This window comes from Cotesia glomerata, linkage group LG7 (assembly GCF_020080835.1).
Source record: "Cotesia glomerata isolate CgM1 linkage group LG7, MPM_Cglom_v2.3, whole genome shotgun sequence".
NCBI lineage: Eukaryota > Metazoa > Arthropoda > Insecta > Hymenoptera > Braconidae > Cotesia > Cotesia glomerata.
In genome coordinates, this window is record NC_058164.1 from 20,867,895 (window position 1) to 20,892,676 (window position 24,782).

The 24,782-nt window shown below is 30.3% G+C and overlaps 1 protein-coding gene across 2 annotated transcripts in view; it reads right to left on the reverse strand.

Moving 5' to 3' along the window:
* The window catches only part of LOC123269911 (ubiquitin carboxyl-terminal hydrolase 48-like), a 92,273-nt gene that overhangs the window by 49,047 nt on the left and 18,444 nt on the right, over positions 1–24,782 (reverse strand). For both annotated transcript variants that reach the window (XM_044735824.1, XM_044735823.1), the window contains exons 5-6: positions 10,555–10,653; positions 5,437–5,543 (exon numbers count right to left, since the gene is read on the reverse strand). In XM_044735824.1, coding sequence (XP_044591759.1) covers positions 5,437–5,543; positions 10,555–10,653 — 206 coding nt within the window. The remainder of the gene's footprint in view (positions 1–5,436; positions 5,544–10,554; positions 10,654–24,782) is intronic.

Sequence of the window (24,782 nt, forward strand, 5' to 3'; positions counted from 1 at the left end):
CTATTCTTTTCAAAAAGAAAGAGGAGAAAGACTTGGGAGAATGAGAATCTAGTCAGCAGATGGAGTGGTTGGCTGGGATGTCAACAGACAAGATCCCTCTTGGACCGTGAAAAGACAACGGGGGGTTAGCTTTTCCTCGAGGATTAAATGGAGCGCCTAGATGACCGATGCTCAGCACAGGAGGGATCCCACCAACGCGGCTTGTCGAGGGTGAAAAACAAGATAAAACAAAACTAAAGCTCGTTTAGCAGCTCGATCCCGCCACTATCACTGCTTATAGTTTTATATCTAATTATAATTCAAAATTACACGTATTTTTTAATTTTTCAAAAAATTTTTGTCCAAAAGTTATAAATTTTTAAGCTAAAGAATTTCACAGTTCCGAAAAAAAAATTAATTAAAAATTTTCTGAGATAAATACAGTCAAGAAAAAATAAAATTTTTGCAACTAATAGATGATGAAGTACTTGATAATGATAATGCTTGAATATCAAAGTACCTTTACGTAAAAGGTTTAATTTAGAGGGATAAGAAGCTTAAAGTGAACTTTGTTGTGGTAACGAAGACATTCACTAAGACGTTTGACGAAAACCACAGTTACCTTTTATTGTATTTTACTTATACAAATTATTTTTAAGGCAATTAATATAATACAAGGATAAGTACGAAAATGGGTAAGGAAAATAAATAGTCACCATGTGACGAACAAAAAAGAAAAAACACTTGTACGTGTAATGTACATCTTCATTTTGCAGAAACGAGCTTTTTTCATGATTTTTTGTCGTTTCTACAAGACAAGGCTTTAGGGTAGTGATTGATACTGAACTCAGTCTGTGCCTAACGTGGCCCAGAGTTTTCGTACCGAAGAACCCTAAAAGCTTCCACTGTACCCAAAACATCAACCAAAACACTCGGAATACTAAAAACAAATGTTTGCTCATTACTTTATTGTCTGTCACCAAATTGCGATTTTTCATTAAAGCCACTAACAATTTATTACGATTTCGTAACACTCCCTGCTGGATATTTTCACTTTTGGCTTTGAATAATGTCGCGTCAGTGCGAATGAAAATTTTGAATTTTTAAATATTTAACTTCCTGCTATAAAATTCAATGATTTTCAAAAAATCAGGAAGTTACTTTTTTATTGCAATTTAATGTGAAATTGAGAAAAAAAAAATTAGGAAAACGGTTGACCCTGAAGGCCTTCCCTGCAACTTCCCGCTAATTCCATACCTGGGCGCTTAAAATTGCATTTACGACGTTTTTGAGCTCTTCGAGCTCAAAAATACAATTTATATGTTGTTTTGAGCTCTCCGAGCTCAAAAAGATAACTTTTCTATGCTTTTGAACTCTTCAAGCTCAAAAGTTTGATAGGTTAATAAAACACTATTTTTTGAGTTTTCAAACCGCAATAACTTTTGAATAAATGAACCGATTGTCACGCGGTTGGGGGCATTCGACGCAGTTTTTAAGCCTTATGAAAAATATTTAAGTTTGAATTGATCAAACTAGAAATTTCTTAGTAATTCCGAAAAAACACTTTTTTGGATTTTCTTTCCTGCACGATATCTCTCGAACGAATCAACCGATTTTGACCGGAGTAGCGGCGATCGACGTTGTTTTTCAAGGTTAAGAGCTGATTAGTTTTTGGAGTTGATCGATAAAGCCGTTCGAAAGTTATTAAAAAAAAACCACTTTTAAAAAATTTTTTTTTTTACAGTTTTTTTTAGATTTTTCGAAATTTATCGGTCCGAATCGATCCAAATTGTATCTAAAATCTAAGTTTGGACAAGCCCTTTCGCGAATGGCGCCAACCGCGATCGAATCGGTCAAGGCATTCAAAAGTTATGAACGGTTTACACACACACAGACACACACACAGACACACACACACACACACATGCAGACATAGTGACACCCTCGCGGGGATAGTCAGGGAAGCTTCCTGTGACCCTCAAACGTCGAGATCTGATGAAAACTCGATTTTTGTAAAACGGGGTAAAACCAATAACTTCCCGATTTTTGAAAATCTGAGAATTTCTTAGCGGGAAGTTAAAAATATAAAACTGTAATGATCTAGATAGTTATTTGACGTTTGAAAGAATAAATATACTTTTTTATTTTTATGAAAAAACGTGGGTGATTAAGGATACAGGACTGTTGCAACTGATCAATTTTTAAATTTACTAAAAAAAAAACCTAGTATTTTTGGCAATATTTGGCAAAAGTCATTTTTTGAACAAACAGTTCTGCAAATCAAAAATTATTCTATTTTGAAGTTTTAGAAAAAAAAATTGGAATATCCAAAGTAATACGCTGCTAGAGCTTATCATAAAAAATTAATAAAGAAATATTACTAGTTATTGACAAAAAAAAAAAAAAAGATTTGCAGTTCTACATTGATGGATATTTTTTTGTTTTTAACAGTTAACTAATAATTCACTAGTGAAATAAATAAAAATATTGATTATCAGATGGTAAAAAAAATAACCATAGTTAACTTTGAAAAATGAAAAGACTAAAAAAAATTGAAATTCAATTTGGTGCTTTTAACACGAGTGCGTTTTGAGGCTGCGAACGTGATATGTTGTAGTTACTTATTCGTTTATTTAAAAAAGTAGTGAGTATGAAGAATGCTCCCAGTATGAACAAGGATATCAACTACCACTTTTATATATTGTATTATTTAGGTTAAAATTTTGAATTCAGTTTACTTAGGCATTACAGTAACATGCAAAGAATTTAAATAGCTTTTTGCAATAAAATGTTTGCAACCTATTAAAAAAAAATTAAGACGACGGTTGACGCTGAAGGCCATCCCTGCAGCTTCTCGCTCATTTTGTACTTAAGCGCTTAAAATTACACATTACGTTTTTGAGCTCTTCGAGCTCAAAAATATGATTTTTGTGTCATTTTGAGCTCTTCAAGCTGAAAACTCTAATAGCAGTTTAATAAAACATAATTTTATGAATTTTCAAACGGCAACAACTTTTGAATGAATGAACCGATTTCCAAGCGGTTAGCGGCATTCGACGCAGTTATTAAATCCCCATAAAGAATGTTCAAGTTTTAATCGATCGAGCCAGGAATTTCGAAGTAATCCTGAAAAAACACTTTTTGCGGTTTTCTTTCGACAAAGATAACTCACGAACGAATCAACCGATTTCGACCGGGCTTGCGGTGATCGACGTGGTTTTTTGATCTTAAGAGCTGATGAGATTTTGGAATTGATCGGTAGAGTCATTTAAAAGTTATTTCAACAAAACCACATTTAAAAAAAATTTTTTTTTCTAGTTTTTTTGAGATTTCTCTAAATTCACCGGTCCGAGTCGGTTCAAAGTGTATTCAAAATCTAAGATTGGTCAAGCCCTTTCGAATGGCACCAACCGCGATGAAATCGGTCGAGCCGTTCAAAAGTTATGAAAGGGTTACATACACACACACACACACACACACACACACACACACACACACACACACACACACACACACACACACACACCACCACCACCACCACACACGCACACACACACACACACACACATACATACATACATACATACATACGGATATCATCGCGAAAACATTCAGGGAAGCTTCCTAGGACCTTAAAACATTGAGATCTGATGAAAACTCGATTTTCGAAAAACGGGGTAAAACCAGTAACTTCCCGATTTTTGAAAATCTTCGATTTTCTTAGCGGGAAGTAAAAAATGGGGCCGATTAATAATATTTGTTGGTAGCTATCGTGTTCTTAAAAAGTAAATTATTGATTGACGGCACTGGTTTTTTGAAGTATAATTTTGTTTATCAATAAACTAAATCTAAATTACGCCAAAAATAATCACTGATAAATTATCCACATGTTTGTATAGTGATTTTATTTTTGTGGGCTGAAAACAGTAATGACAAGTTTTTTTGTAGGAAATTGAACAATCATGATAAATAATTTTTTTTTCCTATAAAGCTTAATATGGTCATATACACGGAAAGAACAAGATTTCACTAGATAGCATTCCAGATTATACTCAATGACATCTGTAGTAAAAAGAAATTTCAGATAGTAGCTAGTATAATCCAGAGTATACTGAGTGATATCTGGATTATACTAGCTAATACCTGGAATTTCTTTTTACTACAGATCTCACTGACTATAATCTGAAATGTTATCCAATATAATCTTGTTCTTTCCATGTATATTTAGTTCAGACTATATATGGTCATATAAAAAAATTTTTTTACGGAACTTAAACTTTATAAAATTTAATTTTTTTGACATTGCCTAAAAATTTTGATTGTTAAACTTGTAGAGATTGAATTCTCTATAAAAATGGTCAATAATTGTTTGTCACACAATCAATAACTCGCTTACTACATTTAAATTGTTAAAAATCTCAATTCATTAAAAAGTAAAGAAAAGTAAAATTAAAGTGTCGGAGAGTGCAAGTTACTTAGCAATTCAAATATTTTGTATTCCTTAAAGCCCAGGGTTCGTTCAGTGATAGTAGCTTGTGACAAATGTAGCAAAAAATAACGTACACCAAAAGACAGACAAGACAATGGGATGTTTAGAGATTGCCGTTAACTGTTTGTCCTTAAAAAACAAATATAAATATAAATTCAAGGTATCGGAGAAGTCTGTCCGTTCCCTTTTGTCGAGTTTCAATGGCAAGTTGGTAAGATTCAAACTTCTTCACTTGTTTCAAATCTCTTCTCATTGAATTGTCCTCGGAATAATAAAAAAAGCACCAGACAAATGAAGACTACCGAGCAATTTGCCTGCATAACAAGCTCTTATCGTCTCAAAACAGAATCGCGTTTTATTTAAATCCTGTTTTTTTATTTTTTCATCTTATTCTTATTTTTTGGGCTAGTTTTTTTAAATGATTGTATGCAGAAGATGTTTTATGCTGTAAGTTAGTAAATAACGAATGACAAAAGAAGCTAAGAGAGCCATCAACTGTCTTAACTCGGTGTATCAAATGTCCTTTTATTTATTTACTCGTTTTTACCGACATTTAAAGTTTACGGTTAATTTTAAAGCCGTTAATTAATGAACCTTTTTATGGGTTTATGGGGAATGGATTTATGTTAATTGTCGGCTAATGTCTTGGAGCATTATCATGCTCGTTTAAGTACATCAGACACGGGAAAAAGATAAAAGAGTGTACTCTTAGTCCAGTATGCTAAGTGTATGCTTCCGAGTATCATGAGTACAGTTTCCTTTCTGGTATGCTGCGTTGAAGGACCGGGGCCGAAACCGGGACGCTTGAGGACTTTATTCACCCTCAATTTACATAATGATAATGATAGTACTATTTGTTTGAGAGTTTTATCAGGGGGAGAGTTTTATCACTTAGACTTTGGTAAGGTAATTCAAATATGGAAATTGTTTTAGTTTATTAATTAAAACAGCTTTGATGCTATACTCACCAGGCACTGTTTGGAAATTGTTGTTGGAAAACTTGATCTTGATCTCACAGTCAGTTCGATAGAATTCCGATAGTTTTTTCCATTCTTCAGAAGAGACTACGTTGAACCTATTTAATTACAAAAATCCATTTTTAAGTTACGAAGATAAACTTTTTATTTAGTTCGATATATTTAGTTAGAATTAGTTATGATAGTCGGCAAGATCAATTAAATATAGTCATTAAAATTAGAAATATCAGTCAATTAATTTTATCTTAGTGATTATTTGATATTTTTAATTACAATATACATATTTTGATGAAAAAAATTTATAGATCCAACAAAATATCCAAAACTGAATCGAAAATAACATAAACAATTGACTATTACCCAAAATTATATGAAATCGTGAAAAAATGCTCAAAAAAAATGTACTTTAAAAAGCTTCTAATAGATTTATTAAAATTTTTTTTTTTTTTTTTTTTTTTTTGTCAAGATCCATAATTAATAAAAAATAAAACTGCACCGGAATTAGCAATATTTTCAAAACCAAGCATTATTTTAAAAAAGACCATTCGGCAGCCGAAATGGAAGTAGATTTCATCATGAATAGAAAAAAATATAACGAGGCTTGTATACAAAACTAGGGCTTTTAATTTCTATGCAATCGACAAAAATATATATCGACGGACAAATACTAAAACCAGTGCAATAGCAAATTTCATAATTGGCATAGCGGAATAGGACATAATTTTGAGACTACACATATGATATGGTACTCAAATTAAAGCTTATTTAAAGAGCTTTCAGATGCAATTTACAGAGATTCAATAAATTATCCCAATCCAAAGTTATTCGGGTTAGAAAGTGAAAAAATATGAATTTTTATAACTTTGAAAATTTTTAATTCCTGGCATTTCTAAAAAATTTTACGACTACACATATGATATGATACTAAAATTGAAGCTTATTTAAAGAGCTTTCAGATGCATTTTACAGAATTTCAATAAGTTATCCCATTCAAAAGTTATTCGAGTAAGAAAGTGAAGAAATATGAATTTTTATGATTTTCAAAATTTTAAAATCCTGATATTTCTAAATTACTTGACCGATTAAGCTTATCTTCGAACTTGACTTTGGTATTTATCTGCAGAATAAGTATGTTGAGTTTGGTAGAGATTCGTTGTAAATTGGCGACGCTATCGTCGTGATAAGCCGCGTTATATCCGATATATATATATATATATATATATATATATATATATATATATATATATATATATATATATATAAACTTTTGAACCATATACATTTTCCGACTCAGCTCGACGAGTATAGTCAAAATATAGCAAAATTTTTTAAAAGTTCCGTCATAAGGACCAATGCAATAGTTAGATTTCTATGAAATCTACTAAAAATGATAATCACCGTTCAAGTCCATTATTAATTGATATTAAGGTGATTAATGAGATATATGGACAATTATTTTATATTATAAAATTGCAATATTTTAAACAATTTTTCACAGTCCAAAAACGTTTTTGTATACATAAAAAAAAATAATCTTGAATCAAATAAATAACTTTAAAGAATTTCACCTTCTTGATTCGAGAGGAAAAATTTTTAAAATAAAAAATTTTTCTTGGTTTAAGGAGGTCCTTTCGTCATCAATGTTAAATAAAAAATATTAGATTATGCATAAAATCAAGTTTTATCTAATAGTTAAAGTCCTTATTTATCTACTAGTGAAGTTTAATTTATTCTTCGCCGTGGAAATTTTTGAAGAAAAAAAAATTTCTAAAAATGTTAGTTTTTTTTCCGAGTCTTACGAGAAAGTCAGACCTCAACAACTTACTCGAATTATGGAATTAACCACTGATTAGATGGAATTTAGGAATTTTAATGGGTTTTTTATTTTAATTTATCGAATATTGACTACTACAGTTGTTGTGACTCAACTGGAGCGAAAGGACTTCCTTAAGTAAATTTTACTTGATTTAAGACTATGAAACTCTTCAAAGTTATGTTCTTGGTTAATTATCCTTTATTTCCCCAGTTCCCAAATTTGTCTTTAATGACAAATTTAGCTATAAATTATGGCTCTTTACCGTAAGATGGACGGTGGTGTTTATTACTAGGTAGGTCTTATTAGGTGACTGAATGGTAGTTACGGACAATGTCTCGGATAGCTTAACTGGTAGAACCTTTGGCGCGTAACCAAACGATCCGGGTTCGAGTCCCGGTCTGGGCTGTCTGAATTATTTTTTCGGTTACCGAAAAATTCCTACTGAGTAAGGTCCCCCCTCCCCCTTTATCCTTTATTTCCCCAGTTCCCAAATTTGTCTTTAATGACAAATTTAGCTATAAAATATGGGTATAATTCATAAGGGTTAATATTTGACGTACGATTATACTCACACACTTGCGAATGTTTTATTGATTTTTTTAATTCAATTTCTTTAACTAAGTAACTAATCAATGATATGTGTAATTTTTTCGACCGCTGAGAAGTCGAACGCGATTGCAGCGGTGTCTTAAAGTCGGTAAATAATACCGTCACATATATTAAATTTTTACTAAAAAGTCCAGTAAATTTAAATACAATATTATTTCTTTAGCATTCTGTAACAATTTCAAGTTATTTCGAAGGAAAATCTCACTATTGTGTAATGATACTGTATTTAGATACATATATGACGTTTGTTGAGTTTGCAATTGTAAGAAAAAAAATGTCAACAATGCACCACCTAGCGGAAAATTGAAAAACTATATGATAATTTTTAATTAGTTACTCTGTTCAATTTGTTATTTACAAAAGAAACGATAATCGTTTTACTTGAAATGATAATAAAATTAAATAATACTGTAATCATAGAAATGTATATTTACTTAGTTTGAATAATATTACTAGATACAGATACATAAAGTAATATGAGAAATATATTATCTAGACCATGGTTCAGTAAAATAGTCTCGTAGTACACTTCTATGGAATTCACGATTTCGTGGTATAATCACCCGTAAGTTTTTGCCCCGACTTGCCCTTAATTATACCGCAAATTAGAAATTTCTTGCCGTTAACTAACATCAACCCCTTTCGGACGCTCTCAAAAGTTATCGTATCAACGTCTGTGTAATCACGAGTTTAAAATCGATTCTATTAAAATAACAATTTGTTTTTTATGTTCACTTTAAAGCAAACAAAAATGATGAAATCATTATTAAATATAAGTGAAGGAATAATAATGCGATTGAATAATTTAGTATGAACGATAATTATACCGTCAAATTAATTTCAATTCAACGCAACCTGTGCGTCGGTCTAATTTGAATTTCCCCTGTCAGTTGTGTTGCCGCTGCAAGAAACGTATCACGGTGTCACTATTTTCCCTAACGTTCAAATAATACGCTCAATGAAAAAGCTCAACAAATAAACAAAAATACGCTGATGAAAAATTATATTTCAATCAAGTGTAAAAAAGCGCGTTATGAATATTCAAAAGTAGGCGAATATGTCGTTAATAGCAGACACTGGTGGGGAAAATTTTTAAACTATTAATAAATCAGAATTTCATTCGTCGAAATTCACTTTTTAAGGTATTTAGTGTAATTATTTGTTCTGCAGAAATGAAAAGAGCAAAAAACATAAAAAAGTTATAATTTTTTACAAAGTTTGTTAAAATTTATTTTTTCCAGTTTTCTTTATTTTCTTAGAGCTCATTTTATTACAACGAATCATTATGATTCTTAAATTGAAAGGAATTTGATAATTTTGTAGAATTTTATAACAAATAAAAAATAAATAGAATTTTAGGCTAAATAATAGCAATAAAAAAATTAGAAAAAAAATTCCACACGTAGAAATTTTAAGAAAAAACAAGTGCAATTTATTAAAAATAATTTTTTCATCTACTTTTTTTTGTTAACAAACAAAGTCTACTAAATTTTTATCAACGTAGCTCTTAAACATGAAAATGCAATTACTTAAGAATGCTCCAAGTCAATTTTTATAAACTCATAGTTCGAACTTAATAGAGTTACAAATAAATTTTTTTCTAAGCAATTATTCTATATAATTTTTTAAAATAATAAGTTGGTAAGTGTTTTATAATTCTTGGCCTATTGTATGACAAAATATAAATTTTTCTAGTCATTTGTCAACATTAATTGATAATTTATAAACAAACAAATAATTTTGTAAAATGTTTTTAACATTTTTGGTCCTCTTTACTTTTAAACATAACCGAGTATGCATAATAATTATTACGATTTAATAATAAATAAATTGGCTCTATGTTTTTCGACTTGAAGAACAATAAAAAAAAAATCTTACACATTAAAAGGCCCTTAGGCTAGACTTGTGTTTCCTTATTTAAGAAATTCATTTAATACACAGTTGTAGTGGCATTATATATGTTAAAGTTACACTTTGATCAAAATATTTAGTCATAATGTGCGTAAACTAAATTATTCGCAAATATGATTTCCATAATCTAAAAAATCATAAAAAGGGACAAATATAAGATCTAGTTATTAACTTTTCAAAGGCCTAAGTAAATATTTATGAACGACTAATAAATATTCATCGTAACAAGTCATTAATCAAACATCAATGAAAATAAGTTATTTTAAATATTAACAGGCGACCGACGAGTCATTTTGTTTACAATTTCATGCTCCTCAAGTCCAATTGATATCATTAGTATCTTATCACAGTGCGTTACGAGTTGTTTTTGAGTTATCATAATCATAAATAATGTTGATAAAAAATGGAAAGATTCAAGTGTCAGTCGGATAATATGCAGAAAAAAAATGACTTTTTAACGGCTGAAACCGGGTAAAGGACTGAAGTTAGATGGGGGTGAATGAAAGAGCGAGAGAGAAAGTTACTTGAGGGACGGTATCTTAAGCAGATAGTGGACAATGGCTTAGCATAATGGTGAGAGGGTCGAATGCCAGTGGCCTCAGGGCGTGTGGTTGACATTTTCGCGTATCCATCACTAGCTAAGTCCCTTCATGAGGAGTGAAAGGCGTGCCGCCATGAGTATAAGGCATAAGGTCAGAGACGTTTTCAGGGAAACAAACTTAAAAAATAGCAGAAAGAAATGAAATATTGAAATCATTTGACGGGTTACTTACATTTCGCTGGACAGAAACGGCTTGTGCATGAAGCCTTTGTGGTCTGGACAGAGTAGGTTGGTGTTGTGTATTTCCGTCGGTGGATTCCTGCCACTACTTCTGCAAAAGAATAAAACGAAGGGATTTAATTCTATGGCTTGTTGTTAGTTTTATTAAATACTTATGTTCGAGATTGAGGCACTAGACTAGACTATAGACGACACTGATAGAAGGATTTAATTTTATTTAATAAGATTTAGTAATAGTTACTAAATTATTTAGTAACAAACTTTTCATTACCAAATATTTAGTAATAGTTTCTGAATCATTTATTAAAGCCCATTTAATTCCACCAAAGAAATATTTTGTAGTATAATAAATAATAAATCGAAGGCTGGCAATAGCTTAGTCGGCTTGGTGCCCGCTTTTCGAAAGAGTGGAACCCGGGTTCGATCCCGGCACGCACCAATATTTTTCAGTGATTATAATTAAAAATATTTGCGTTACATTGCCAGCTTCTGAAAGTAGTAGAGATAGCCGGGCGGCACACGTCTGACTTGGGCGATCACCCAGTTAAGCTACAACTTAATTGGGTGACCACTCTAGTCAGCGTTGGCTGGCACGAGTAGAAATGGACACTGATCACGTGACGAGACGGTCACAAACTATTGCCATCTACAGTGAAAAAACGAGATTTAACTGGTTTCCATGTTGGACGGAACCTAGTTCCATCTATAGTGAAAAAAATTTACAAATGGTTACTACTTCTATGTAGATTGTAGTAGGTACAGTTTTCGTTTATTTCAGTTCAATCCGAGATGGGGCTCAGAGCCATCTGAGATTTATTTGTCTCAGATGGTTGTCAGTACCACGCGCATGCTCGTCAATCCCATCTTACATAGAAGTGGCGTACATTTGGAATTTAACTAGAATCTATCTGCAGATAGTACCTATTTTTACATTATCATTTTCAAGTGCATTTTGCAATCAAATATATATGAATAATATGAATGAATAATAAGTATATTATAATGAATAATACAGATTATAATTTTATTCCAAATCAAAAAACTAATCCTTAATAAGTTTAAAAAAAAATAAATTTAAAAAAAAATTTTTTAATTTGAAATTTAAAATTAAAAAATTAAAAAAAAAAAATTTAATTTCAGTGGTACTATTTTTTAAAATAAGATGTTGATGAATACCAATCTTCATCTTATTTTAAAAAATAGTACCACACTAGAATAAGAAAAATTTTTTTTATTTTTTAATTTTAATTTTTTAATTTCAAATTAAAAAATTTTTTTTTTAATTTATTTTTTTTTTAAACTTATTAAGAATTAGTTTTTTGATTTGGAATAAAATTATAATCTGTATTTTTCATTATAATATACTTATTATTCATATATATTTGATTGCAAAATGCACTTCAAAATGATAATGTACAAATAGGTACTATCTGCAGACAGATTCTAGTTAAATTCCAAATGGACGTCACTTCTATGTAAGATGCGAGCATGCGCGTGGTACTGACAACCATCTGTGACAAATATATCTCAGATGGCTCTGAGCCCCATCTCGGATTGAACTGAAATAAACGAAAACTGTACCTACTATAATCTACATAGAAGTAGTAACCATTTGTAAATTTTTTTCACTATAGATGGAACTAGGTTCCGTCCAACATGGAAACCAGTTAAATCTCGTTTTTTCCGTGTAGTGGAATTAACCAATTATAAATAATAATGTATTTTAGCGGTTATGTAGAGTTTATTTTGTCCTTGTCAACTTAAAATTTATGCACGCGGCTATGTGAATCAAGTAGAGAAATTAGAGTTTTATGAAATTAAATTAATATTTATTTAAATATTATAAGTAAACAAATAATTAAATTATTTTTTCATTAAACCTAACAGCTAAGATGTTATGATAATAAAAATATTATTATTTATTAATTTCAAGCAAAGTTTTAAATAATAAAATTATTAAAATTTTGTTATTCATCCTTTAACAAATTATACTCATTCTAACTTGACATTTTATTTTTTATCAAACCTCTTATCTTTCAGAGAAATACTTCCCATATAATTAAGTCATTTTTGTAAAAAAAACCGTCACGGGACGTCTACGTAGTTGTATTAGACGGTAACAATTGTGACCGGGCTTGTGACCGTCATTTGCGCAACAAACGTGTTGAAAAAAAATTTGTGACGTCACTTACCGTCACAAAACGGTATTTATGACGGTCTCGTCACATGAAATCAAAATACCGGTAAATGCACTTCTCTAATCATGGGTTTTCTATGTGGTTTACCCATGATTCTGTTCCAACAGCCTGAGAAGGTGAGGTTCAGAGTGAATACGGTACAGAAAGCACAAGTCGGGCCACAGCCACAAAATAAAGAGCAGTAACCAAGCAAAATCATTAATGTTGAGAAAGGCTTGGGGTGTAAAGGGGCATAAAAAGCCTATACACTAGAAACTCATAGAAATAGAATAAATAATAAATCATTTTTTGGTATTAAAGAAATTCATTTTTTTTAACTAATTTTAGAGTGTAACCTAACTTTTCAACTCAAAATAAATCAAAATAAATAATTTTAAGTAAAAATATAAGGTATTATGAAAAAAAGAATCTTTCATTTTTTATTTAAGACATTTATAAAATTAATAATTAAACAAGTTTTTAATATATCAATAATAGACAAATCGAAAAATTTAAATTAAACTCCACTGAGAAATTACATATAAGCCATTTAGAAGTATGTGTGTTTTCAAAGGGAAGATAAATCTCCCAAAATCGAGTTGAATAAAATAATCTGAGTCAGTGATTAGGTTATGTATCACATTGGAATTAAAACATAGCCATCTACAGGGAAAGAACAAAATGACACTGCATATCCTGTCATATTATACTCAGTGATATCTGTGGTGAAAAAAAAATTTCAGAAAATAGCAAATATATTCCAGATTGTACTAAATTATTTTTGGATTCTACTCCGTGTAATCTCCGATTTAATCGAGTAATTTTTCTGGTTATACCGCGTAAGATTACGGGATATAATCCGAAAAAAAAATTTCGTGTAATTTGAATTATACTCGGTCGAAATTTGGATTATGCCCACAATAACTCCATCATAATAATTGATACTGCATAAAAATAAAAATTGAAAAGTGAAATATTAGCAACATAAAACTCAAGCGTGACTATGAACAGGTTAGATCTTATTATCACAAGTATAAACGTAAAAACATACGTCTTGTACACTATTTTAACATATCTTGTAATTGTAATAATTATAACGGCAAAAATATTTTTACATAGCAAAAAATATAAATAGTCACACACTAATAATTCACTGATTATATTTTATTAATGTTCAATATGCTGATTGACTATAACTCACAAATTGTAATTCAAATTACACGAAATATGTTTTCGGATTATATCCCGTGTAATCTTACGCGGTATAACCAGAAAAATTACTCGATAAAATCGGAGATTACACGGAGTATAATCCAAAAATAATTTAGTACAATCTGGAGTACATTTGCTATTTTCTGAAATTTTTTTTCACCACAGATATCACTGAGTATAATATGACAGGATATGCAGTGTCATTTTGTTCTTTCCGTGTATCGACAATAATTACCAAAGAAATATTTAGTACGTACTACTAAATATTATTTGGTGGAAACAAATATTTATTTCCATGTAATAAGGCTTAGTTTATACTAATATAATTTATTTAGAATAAAAAAATCATTTATTAAACTAACAAATATTATTGATAGGTAAAAAATATTTTTTTCTCCCAAATAAATGACTAAAAATTTTGTTACTAAATCAGCTTATTACTCCGTACTAAATCCTTCTATCAGTGAATGAGTTTAGATTTTTAATGGTGGATGATGCGATTCTTGATAGTAGATGAGAACGCGAATCACCGATCAGAATTGGACGTCAGGAAGAGAAGACAGTTTAAGGGGAAAATTATTGATGGACAGGATAAATGATCATGTGTGACCCAGAATCAAGTCAGTCTATGATGATGCTAGATGCTGTTCCTTCGGGACATTTAGTTGTGACGAGTAAGCAGGACAGAATACGTGACATTTAAGCTTCCCGGTGGTAGTTTAACAGACGGAGATGGGGAGTGGAGCAGAGAATTTTTTACGGGGGGACAGGAGTCACGGGATAATCGGGGGTTGTGCATCATTTTTCACATACCACGAAGGGGCGGACCGTTTTTGTGCTCCCTTAGCGACTACCGTGAGCCAGATAATGTCCTTAAAGGAGGATATCTCCGGCTAAGTGAACAAACAGGTATATGATTAGAAAAATTTTCTCTGCATGGAAATTACCCTCCAGCTGATATATTGTTAGCATTTACCCTTCGATCAATCTGGATTAATAGTAGGGTTTGGTTAGATTTAAACTAATTTTAGGAAACGACCAACAATCATTAAATTGAAGGAATGGAATTCTGCTCACAGAAAGGTATAAAGTTATTTTTTTTTTTAAATGTTTTTCGACTCTTAATTGCCGTACATTCATAAATTGTAGTGAATAAAAATGAAATTTATTTTTGTATCTAGAAGACTAAAAAAAAAACCGTGATTAAAGAGCATTTTTTATTACTCTAGTTTTTTTTCTCATAACCCGAGAACAAATTGTCGTAGAAACCTTCTTTAAAATCTTATTAGCTACCAACTTGTTATTAATGGATCGCTTATTATTTATAATTATTTTACTCCTGTTTATAAATATTCAGTTCTACTTATTCGAGAAATTAATTTTTAAATCGATAATTTATGTCTTGGATGAATACAAACTTCTCTATCCAAGAATTTGACTCTTTAAAGTATTTGATTATTTTCAAAACAAGATGAACATTTTTTCCAAGGAAATTTTCTCTTGTTTAAAAGAGCCGACAACTTGCTTCAAGACAATACTAATTTATTAGAACGTCGCATATTTTGGAAAGATATCTTTTTATTTATCAAAACTATATTTTTTTCAGTAAACAATGAAAAATTATTGAAAGATTGATTTATATTTGTGTCAATCATTCACAACAAGTCGTAATGTTGGAATTAAACAAATATTCTTATTACAATTAATCACGGACAAATATTAATGGTAGGTAATACAAATTACATGTAATTGTAATTAGCATAGATTATTTTTGTTGAAAAATAGTTTTTCTGTTCTCATAAAAATTTTATTCAGTAAAAAATTTTCTCAATTTAATGATTATGATGTTGATATCTTAACTAGAAGTCTTAAATCCGAATTTTACTTTTTCAACGACGAAATTTTCAACAATAGTAACTTGTAAGTTTCCTAGTAAATAAACGTTGACAATTAAATATATTTTTCATTAAAATTTTGAAAGAAAGCAATTAATTATTAGTAATATTCAGTTATTCTAATAAAAAATTGTATTAATTTATATATATTAAAATAATAATGGCATACTGTAAGTTGTTAGAAGTATACAAAGAAAATTAACCGAAAAAAGGAAGGCTGGGTCTACTGATGTGTTATCTGCCGTCGAAATTTTTAGTCCAAAAGAATTTCTTATTTATTTAATAATTTTATTATTCTGACTGAAAAACATACTTTAGAACCATAACAAAATCTTCAATTGAAAATCCTGCACAGAAAAAGAAACTAAAAGAAAAAATTAGTTTCCTTCTAAATGATTTTTTTGGTTCATTTTTTTTTTTTAATCAAGTTAGTTTTTCATATTCGTCATATTGGCATTTTGTCTATTATTAGGTCTTCAATAAAAGAAAGGAAACTAGCATATACGACTGAGTGACACACAATTTTTCATGTTTTCTAATACGCTACATTCTCTAGCCCAAGGTGATAAAAAAAACAAGGAGAAGTTTGTTAATAAAAGACAATTTCCACCGAATGACAGAGATCCCTTTGAGGCGCTAGCAGCGCATACAGTCCGCATGCTTTAGCTAAAAATATTAAAGCTTTGCAGAAAAGGGGATGAGCAAATACTAATAAATATAGTTCTGTGCTTTTCTCATGAGACAAACGAATGCGTATTAATTATGAGGCTTGTTCAAATATAACGAACAGCAGGAACAAGGTGGACAAGCTGCGGGAAAGCTCTGGCCCCTTATTACAGTGAGACTAGAAAACAGCAGAGGGTGCCCGAGTGTAGGTGGACGCAATGATACTAGCCTTTAACTCAGTGATATTTTTTTAAAATTCAACCCACCACTGCTTCATTGTTTAACTTTCGTCGCGGAATTTTTATCTCCATTCTCTTTTAATTCTTTCTATCGTCCACTCTGGCTTCGACCACCACTCACACCACTCACTAAATTATTACTCTCCAGAGAATCCAAACACACATATATGAGCTTATATATTTATTAATCGCGTATATATTTACACTGCCGTGAATTAGCTTGGCTGTTTGCATGCTTTATTTATTCAACAATTAAAAAAAATTCTTAATACCTGGATGGCATACTTCTATAATAGTCGAATCGAAGGACGCTGATGAACAACGAAAGAATTGATGTTCCGATCGGGTAGACAAATTCATCGTGTTAGTTTCTCCCCCAATTTACCTTCAAGTTTTTTCAATTTTAAATACTTTTTTCACTAGTACAACATCTTTCGCTAAAATTTCCAAAAAGTTTACAAATTGTCGTCAATATTGATTCAAGAACATATTTGTATCTATATTTTCGAACAAAATTACTTTCGAATAAAAATTCTTTCTAAAATGATATAACTCTTTTTTTCATTTATTTATTTTTATTTTTCTTCAAAAATCATTTTCAAAATATCAAAAAAATCTGGGAAACGATTGACCTTGAAAGTCATCTCTGGAACTTTCTGCTATGTACAAGTTCAAAACGCTCGGTAAGTTGTTTATTCCAAAGTTTTAAGCTCTTCGAGCTCAAAAATACAACTTGTATACTTTTTCGAGCTTGAAAATTTAGTTGTTGTAAGTACATACTTTTTTGAAAATTATAAATTGCGATATCTTCCGATTAAATCGATCAATTTGATGGAACTTGCGGTATTCGACGCAGTTTTTTAAGCACTAAAAATCTACCAAACGATTTAAAGTAAAATTTTGGAATTGATCGATACACTTGTTTAAAAGTAGTTTTAAAAAAACATTTTTTTGAAAATTCTATTTTAGAGATTTCTTAAAATCTACCCATCCAAAGATCTACCGATTCGATTGGTCAAGCCGTTTAAAAGTTATAACACGGAAAAAAGAAAAAAAGAAAATTGCAATTCGAAATAAAATTTTTATAAATTCAAACTTTGAATGTTAATTTTCAGAGCTTTAAATGTAATATTTGCATTTTACAATGTAATTCTTACAAAATCTGTAATAATTACAATCTGAAATTGTAATTTTTCCAGTTTTTTATATGAAGCGCCACGTTACATTATATAATGTAATTTTTCTCGTTTTCTTTTTTCCGTGAAGGAGTTTACACACACATATACATACATACAAAGGGACATCCTTGCAGAAATAGTCAGAATAGCTTATTACGACCTTAAAACGTAGAGATTTGGTGAGAACTCGATTTTCGAAAACCGGGGTGAAACCAATAACTTCCCAATTTTTTGAAAATAATTAATTTAAGATTTTTTTTTAACTTCCCGCTAAGAAAATTGAAAATTAAAAAAAATCGGGAAGTTATTGGTTTCACCCCGTTTTGCAAAAATCGAGTTTTCATCAGATCTCAACGTTCTAAGGTAACAGGAAGCTTCTCTGACTCTTCCCGCAAATTTCGTAAAAATTTGAATTAATCCGGTTCTCTAGATTTTGAGAAATCTCAAAAATAAAATTTTCAAAAAATCTTTTTTTTGGAATAACTTATAAACGGCTCGACCGATCAATTCCAAACACTAATCCGTTCTTAAGTTTGAAAAACCATGTCGATTGCCACCAGTCCCGTCAAAATCGGTTGATTCGTTCGAGAGTTATCGAAAACGAAAAATTTCGAAAAAAGTGTTTTTTTCACATAACTTCGACATTTCTTTTTGAATCGTTTTCGAATAAATAGAATAATTATTAGATCCCAAAAAACCACATCGATCGCCACCAAGAACGTGAAAATCGGTTGATTAGTTCGTGAGTTATCGTCGTCGAAAAAATTCGGAAAAAGTGAATTTTTCAAATTTTTTTAAGATTTTCGGTCCGATCAGTTTGTGTTTAAAAGTATATTATAAAATTGAAAAAACTGCGTGGAATTCTGCCAACCGCGTGAAAATCAGTTCATTCATTCAGAAATTATTGCAATTTGAAAATTCAAAAAATACTGTTTTATTAGACGTTTATCAGACTTTTGAGGTCGAAGAGCTCAAAAGCTTAGAACAGCTAACTGTATGAGCTGAGAGCTCGAAATAATATATACAAATATACTAATTATATTTTTGAGCTCGAAGAGCTCAAAAACGTCATAAGTGCAATTTTAAGCGCTCAGATATGGAATTAGCGGGAAGTTGCACACAGAACGAAAGGTTCACTTGAGCCAAGAAAATATTTTTCTTTCTAATTATTTACTTGAGCGAAAAAAAAAATTTTTTTGACACAAGAAATTTCACTTATTCCAAAAAATCAATTTCCTTGTTTCAAGAAATACGTATCTTGACCCAAGTCAATTTATTTAAGTCAAGAAAATTTTCTTGTTTTGAGAAAATTTCTCTCTTGCTTCAAAAAATTAAGTTCTTGACAGAAGTAAATTTTCTTGTCTTGAGAAAATTTTTCTCTTGCTCCAAAAAATTAAATATCTCGATAGTAAATTTTCATTAATATTTCTATTGACTAACATGTCAAATGGGAAGATCAAATAATATTGAATCATTTTTTTTCATCCAATATGTATGATTGCGCGCTAAAATAATCTAAAATGGGTATCAAATATTCAAGAGAAAAATTTTCTCAAGATGAGAAAATTTTTTTCTCAGCTGAAGTAGGTGGCGCTGCTTCCCTAAAGTATCTAAAAATCTTGATCAAATATACAAATTTCTTGTATCAAGTATTTATGATAATTTGAATTAAGAAAAAATTACTTCCATCAAGAATAGAATTTCAAGAAAAATTTTTACTTCGGCCAAGACAACTTCGATCTTCCTTCGGGCGACCGAAAATTTACTTGAGCCAAGAATTTTGTTCTCCAGTCAAGAAATCTTTCTTTTTGTGCAGGGATGGCCTTTAGGGTCAACCGTTTTCCAGATTTTTAAATTTTTTCAAATGTGGTTTTTTTTTAATAACTTTTAAACGGCTTGACCGATCAATTCCAAAAACTAATCAGCTTTTAACATAAAAAAAAAACACGTCGATTGCCGCCAGCTCGGTCGAAATCGGTTAATTCGTTCGTGAGTTATCAACGAAAAAAATCGTTTTTTGGGAATTATTTTGAAATTCCTTGCTCGATCAATTTAAATCTAAAATTTCTTTATGAGGCTTTAAAAACTGCGTTAAATGCCACCAACCACGTAAATCGGTTCATTCATTCAAAAGTTATTGCAGTTTAAAAATTCAAAAATAGCGTTTTATTCAACTTCTAGCAGATTTTTGAGCTCGGAGAGCTCAAAATGATACGAAAATTATATTTTTGAGCTCGAAGAGCTTAAAAACGTAATAAATGTAGGTTTGTGCGCTTAAGTATGAAATGAGCGGGAAGTTGCAGGGATGGCCTTTAGGTTTAACCGTTTTCCTAATTTTTTTTATATAAAAAGTACCGGAAAAGAACTTATTGCGCAAAATATATGTGTATTTTGTTGATCTTTATCCTCTGGTTTCAATCTAATGATTCTTTGATTAAATTTCTTGACTTAAGAGTCCTGAATATCTTAAAAAAAGGCCGAAATTTTAAAGAAAATATTTTTCACGACCTAGATTCAAGCTTCCTTCCTAATAGTACTTGTTATTTTCCATGAATCACATTTTCTAGCTTTACAATGTTAACCCGATGATGCAGCGGTCATTGTCCAAGCTATTGGTGCGTATATATAACTACACAGAGTGGGCGTTTAGTCAAATGTTTGCCGTCGGGCGTTAAATCAGAGCTACCAGTGAACTTGGGCACGATGTGGAGAATGTCCTCAACGGGATCCCGGCGGCAGCGACGACGTTGGCTGGTCCCGAGGTCGGAAGACAAATGTCACAACCAAGAAGGGTGACTACTACTAGCTCTACTTCTACAACTCCAACTACGACTACTTATAGGATGATATAAGTTATCTTTCTCGGTTTTCTGGTGCTCGCTCGCTCTTATTTAGCGGGCAGCCAGGCTACGTGAACGTAAATCAAGGCTGGTGATATTAAAAGGCCGCTTATACGCGAAAACATAAGATTTATCTCCAGATAGTGAGATGGTGCGGTTAAAGAGAAGCCCAGAGACTATTTTTCCGTTGGTAAACGAGGACAAAATTTTTTCGGTTTTATTCTGAACTGAGTAAAAGAATCTGAAAGGACATGCCGGAAGCGTGATGCTCAAGAGGAATAAAAAATCAAAGGAAAGGAAAGGATGAAAAGTTTGTTTTTCTCGCTCGGATTTTGTCTTTGGCACGTGGGTCCGAGAGTTTCTGGGGTGCGAGTGAGTGGATGATATGAAATATCCCTCGGGCAATTCTCTGTAACCACCTTATATTGAACTACACTAAAATCGAGGGGATGAATTATCGCTCGCTCATAATACGTTTATGTCAATTCAATGTTTTACGTTCGATTGACATTTACTTTTTTTTTATAGATTTACAAATTGTTTGAAATCGTGATTTCTTCAGTTACATTGGTTTTTATTTATAAAGTAAACCCGATATTACCAAAGTCGATTAAAGAGTAATAAGCGTCACGTCGTATAAAAAACTAGAAAAATTACAGTTTGAAATAACATTTTTATAAATTCAAACTTTCAAGCTTTCAATGTAATATTTACATTTTACAATGTAATTCTTACAAAATCTGTAATAATTACAATTTAAAACTCTAATTTTTCCAGTTTTTTCTATGAAGCGACACGTTACACTATATCATGTAATTTTTCTCTTTTTTTTTTTTTTTCCGTGAAAGTTTCAATGTAAAAAATTATTAGCAAGGCATGATTAATTTAGAGTCGAATTTATATTTGAATTTTTAGAGAACTGATGAGTGACCAATAAAAAGTTTTATTTAAATGGTCCGTAAAAATTCTTTTGATTTTCTCACATTTATAAAAAAAAAATCTGATCATACATAGGTCTCAATTAACACTTTCGAACGGTGTGTCATTCATCTCGATCGGTTGATTCGTTCTAAATATATCGTACAACAAAATTTTATTTACATAAATATCCCCAGACACGCACACGGCTGGACTTCCAGCGGGAAATAGTCACAACGGCTTCCTAGGACCTCAAAACGTAGATTTAATGAAAACTCGTATTTTCAACGTTAGGACGAAATCAATTCGTTTTAATTTTGAAAATGGGAATTTAAAAAAAAAAATTGAAAACCTCATAAATTGTCTAGTCTGATCTAGCTACATATGACCAGATAAGGCCAAATATATGAAAATTGGTTATATCGGAAAATTTTTTTACGGGATCATAACATAATAGCTACTTTGTTTACACAAAAAACGCCTTATAGAATTTCAACTTTTGCTTAATTTAAATTTGCATCAAATGTGACCTCTAATACAAAATAAAATTTGAACATATTACTTGTGAATAAATTTACCTTTCGATTGACTTGCTGAGAAAAAAAATTATTCTAAAATCTTTCATAAATATTCATCAAAGAAATCATGAAGATGTGCAGTAATGTAGCTTTTTTTCTGACTTTTTTTTTACAAAAATTCTATAAAAAAATTATTAATTAATCAATAAAGTGAGCAAGGTGTCGAAGCAAGTTTATCTATGTAACTTTTTATAAAACTTACGCATGTCAATCAATTACCTTGTAAAATTTATAGTGTAGTTTCAAAAGCAATCACTGAAAAGTTGACTTTTTAAAAACCTCTAGAAACTAAATACGAGATAAATTAATTTTGTTTTATATTATTGTATAATTAAAGTAAAAAATATTTTCAGTTAGAAACTGTCATGTCATTGGTTGGTATTATACAATATTAAACTTTTTTCTTAAATTCCTCAACAACCCACATTTATAAAATAATAAATATATTCATCATCAAAAGATTCATCTCAGATCAAAGGATCGATTTAAAAATTATCGAAAAAAACTGTTTAAATCAACTACAACTAATCGCAATTGTACTAAAACTAGATTTTTAATCATATAAACATTTACTATATATAAATATCAAGCCAATAAACTTAAAATGTAGGTCGTGCTACAGAAGCAGAACGATAACGTTCTTCGAAATCGTTTACCGTTAACGAATCTACGCCTATTCAAAACCACCATTAAAGCAAATAACAATAATAAACGAATTAATTTTTCACACTAAATATTAAGTTTGTAATTAAAATTCCAAAAGAAAACCGCGTAAATGTTTAAAAAGTAATCGACAACAACGGATGTTGAGAATAATCTAACGCATTCCGTGTTCAGCGAAGCATCTATCGATTTCTTGCGGACGCATAACTCAAGCCAATAATTTTTTCTATTGACAACAATTTATTTTTTTCGAGCTATTTGTTTAAAGGCCTGTTGTCACGTATTCTAACACTCTTTTCTTTAGTTCTGAAGATCAAGAAGAAGAAGGTAGCTCGCGGTCAGGATGTCGATTATCAATGCTTTTTGTTCGTTACCTTTTTTTTTTTTTCGATAGTCTAAATTTTTTAAAACTGTAATTAACAAACGATTACAAGTTTCCGGTCGAAGAAAATAGATATTTATGAATGACTATATTTATAACAAGGAAATGGATAAATTTTAGTTTTAATTATAATTATGTACAGATGTTAAAGCTAATGGATAACGCTATAATGTAAATATTACACAGTAAAGAAATTCCATTTTGTATTATATGAGTTTTAAAAATGGGAATGTCAATATGTTGAAAGTAAACTGTATAAAAATTATATTTCCCTAAAACTAAGAAATTGTTGGATTTATGCAATTTTTTGCATAAAAAAAAAATCTCAAATACGGGAAAAAAAGAGTTGAATGAGTAAACCCATACTGAACATTTAGTAGTTTCCGATTGTAGAGAATCTCCTCTACTCCGAAACTGTAAAAATTATATTTTATTCCAGATGTACTAAATATTAGTTTCAAATAATAAACAGAAAATTTGGTAAATCCGAATGTGTATGTCTTAAGCGTTCATGTTTGATGTGAATTGATTAATGCAAAATTCAAATGTATGCGACATATTCTCACTAAAAAACTTACTACTACTTTTAATTTTATGTCAGAAGTCTTTTAAAAAAATGTTGTCTATTATATACTACAAAAATAACTTTATAGTTTTATTCATGAATTAATTATTCCTAAATTAACGAAAGATTCTACAGTACAGCACATAATTGAAATTTTTTTTTAATTTCATACTCTAAGAGAATAAATTTCTTATGAAAAAATAGATATTGTTGTGACAAGAAATTGATTTGTTAAAAATTTTATTTCTTAGCTGAAGGAATCAAAATTTTTCCGACAGTAACTTTTTTGTTGAAGAAAAGTTTATTTGATTTGGACAAAAACAATTTAAGGTGGGCAACTTGCGAATTTTCATCCAAAATCTTAATTTTTTAAAATCGAAAACAATTTTTTTTTAGCAAGAAAGTTACTGTGAGAAAAAGTTTGATTTCTTCAACTAAGAAATAAAAATGTTGAATATTTTCAACAAATTAATTTCTTATTACAACATTACTCTTTTTTTTAAAAAGAAAATTTTTTTTTTGTTATGCTCGCTCCAAAAATTCAACTTTGAGTGCTGGGTGGCGTCCAAAAAGATACTCATTTCTAGAGACTCTACCATACAAAGTTTACTTCCCCCTTTTTTTCAGTAAATAAATCAAATTCTAATGTACCGACCGATGACTTTGAGTAAACTTTAAACTTATTTACAATTGAGTGGCACTTATTATTTCTCTGCTGACAGTTTATTACGAAGCGGACCTAATGTGAATAAAATAACAACCACGTTATAAATAAATATTAATAAAAAGAAAATTAATATAAAATTAAGTTTTTTTGCCCTTGTGAAACTTCATAAAATTTTAATATGCAGTCGACGCTCTCTGTATTGGACCTCTCTGTATTTGACCACATTCTTCCTCTGTATTT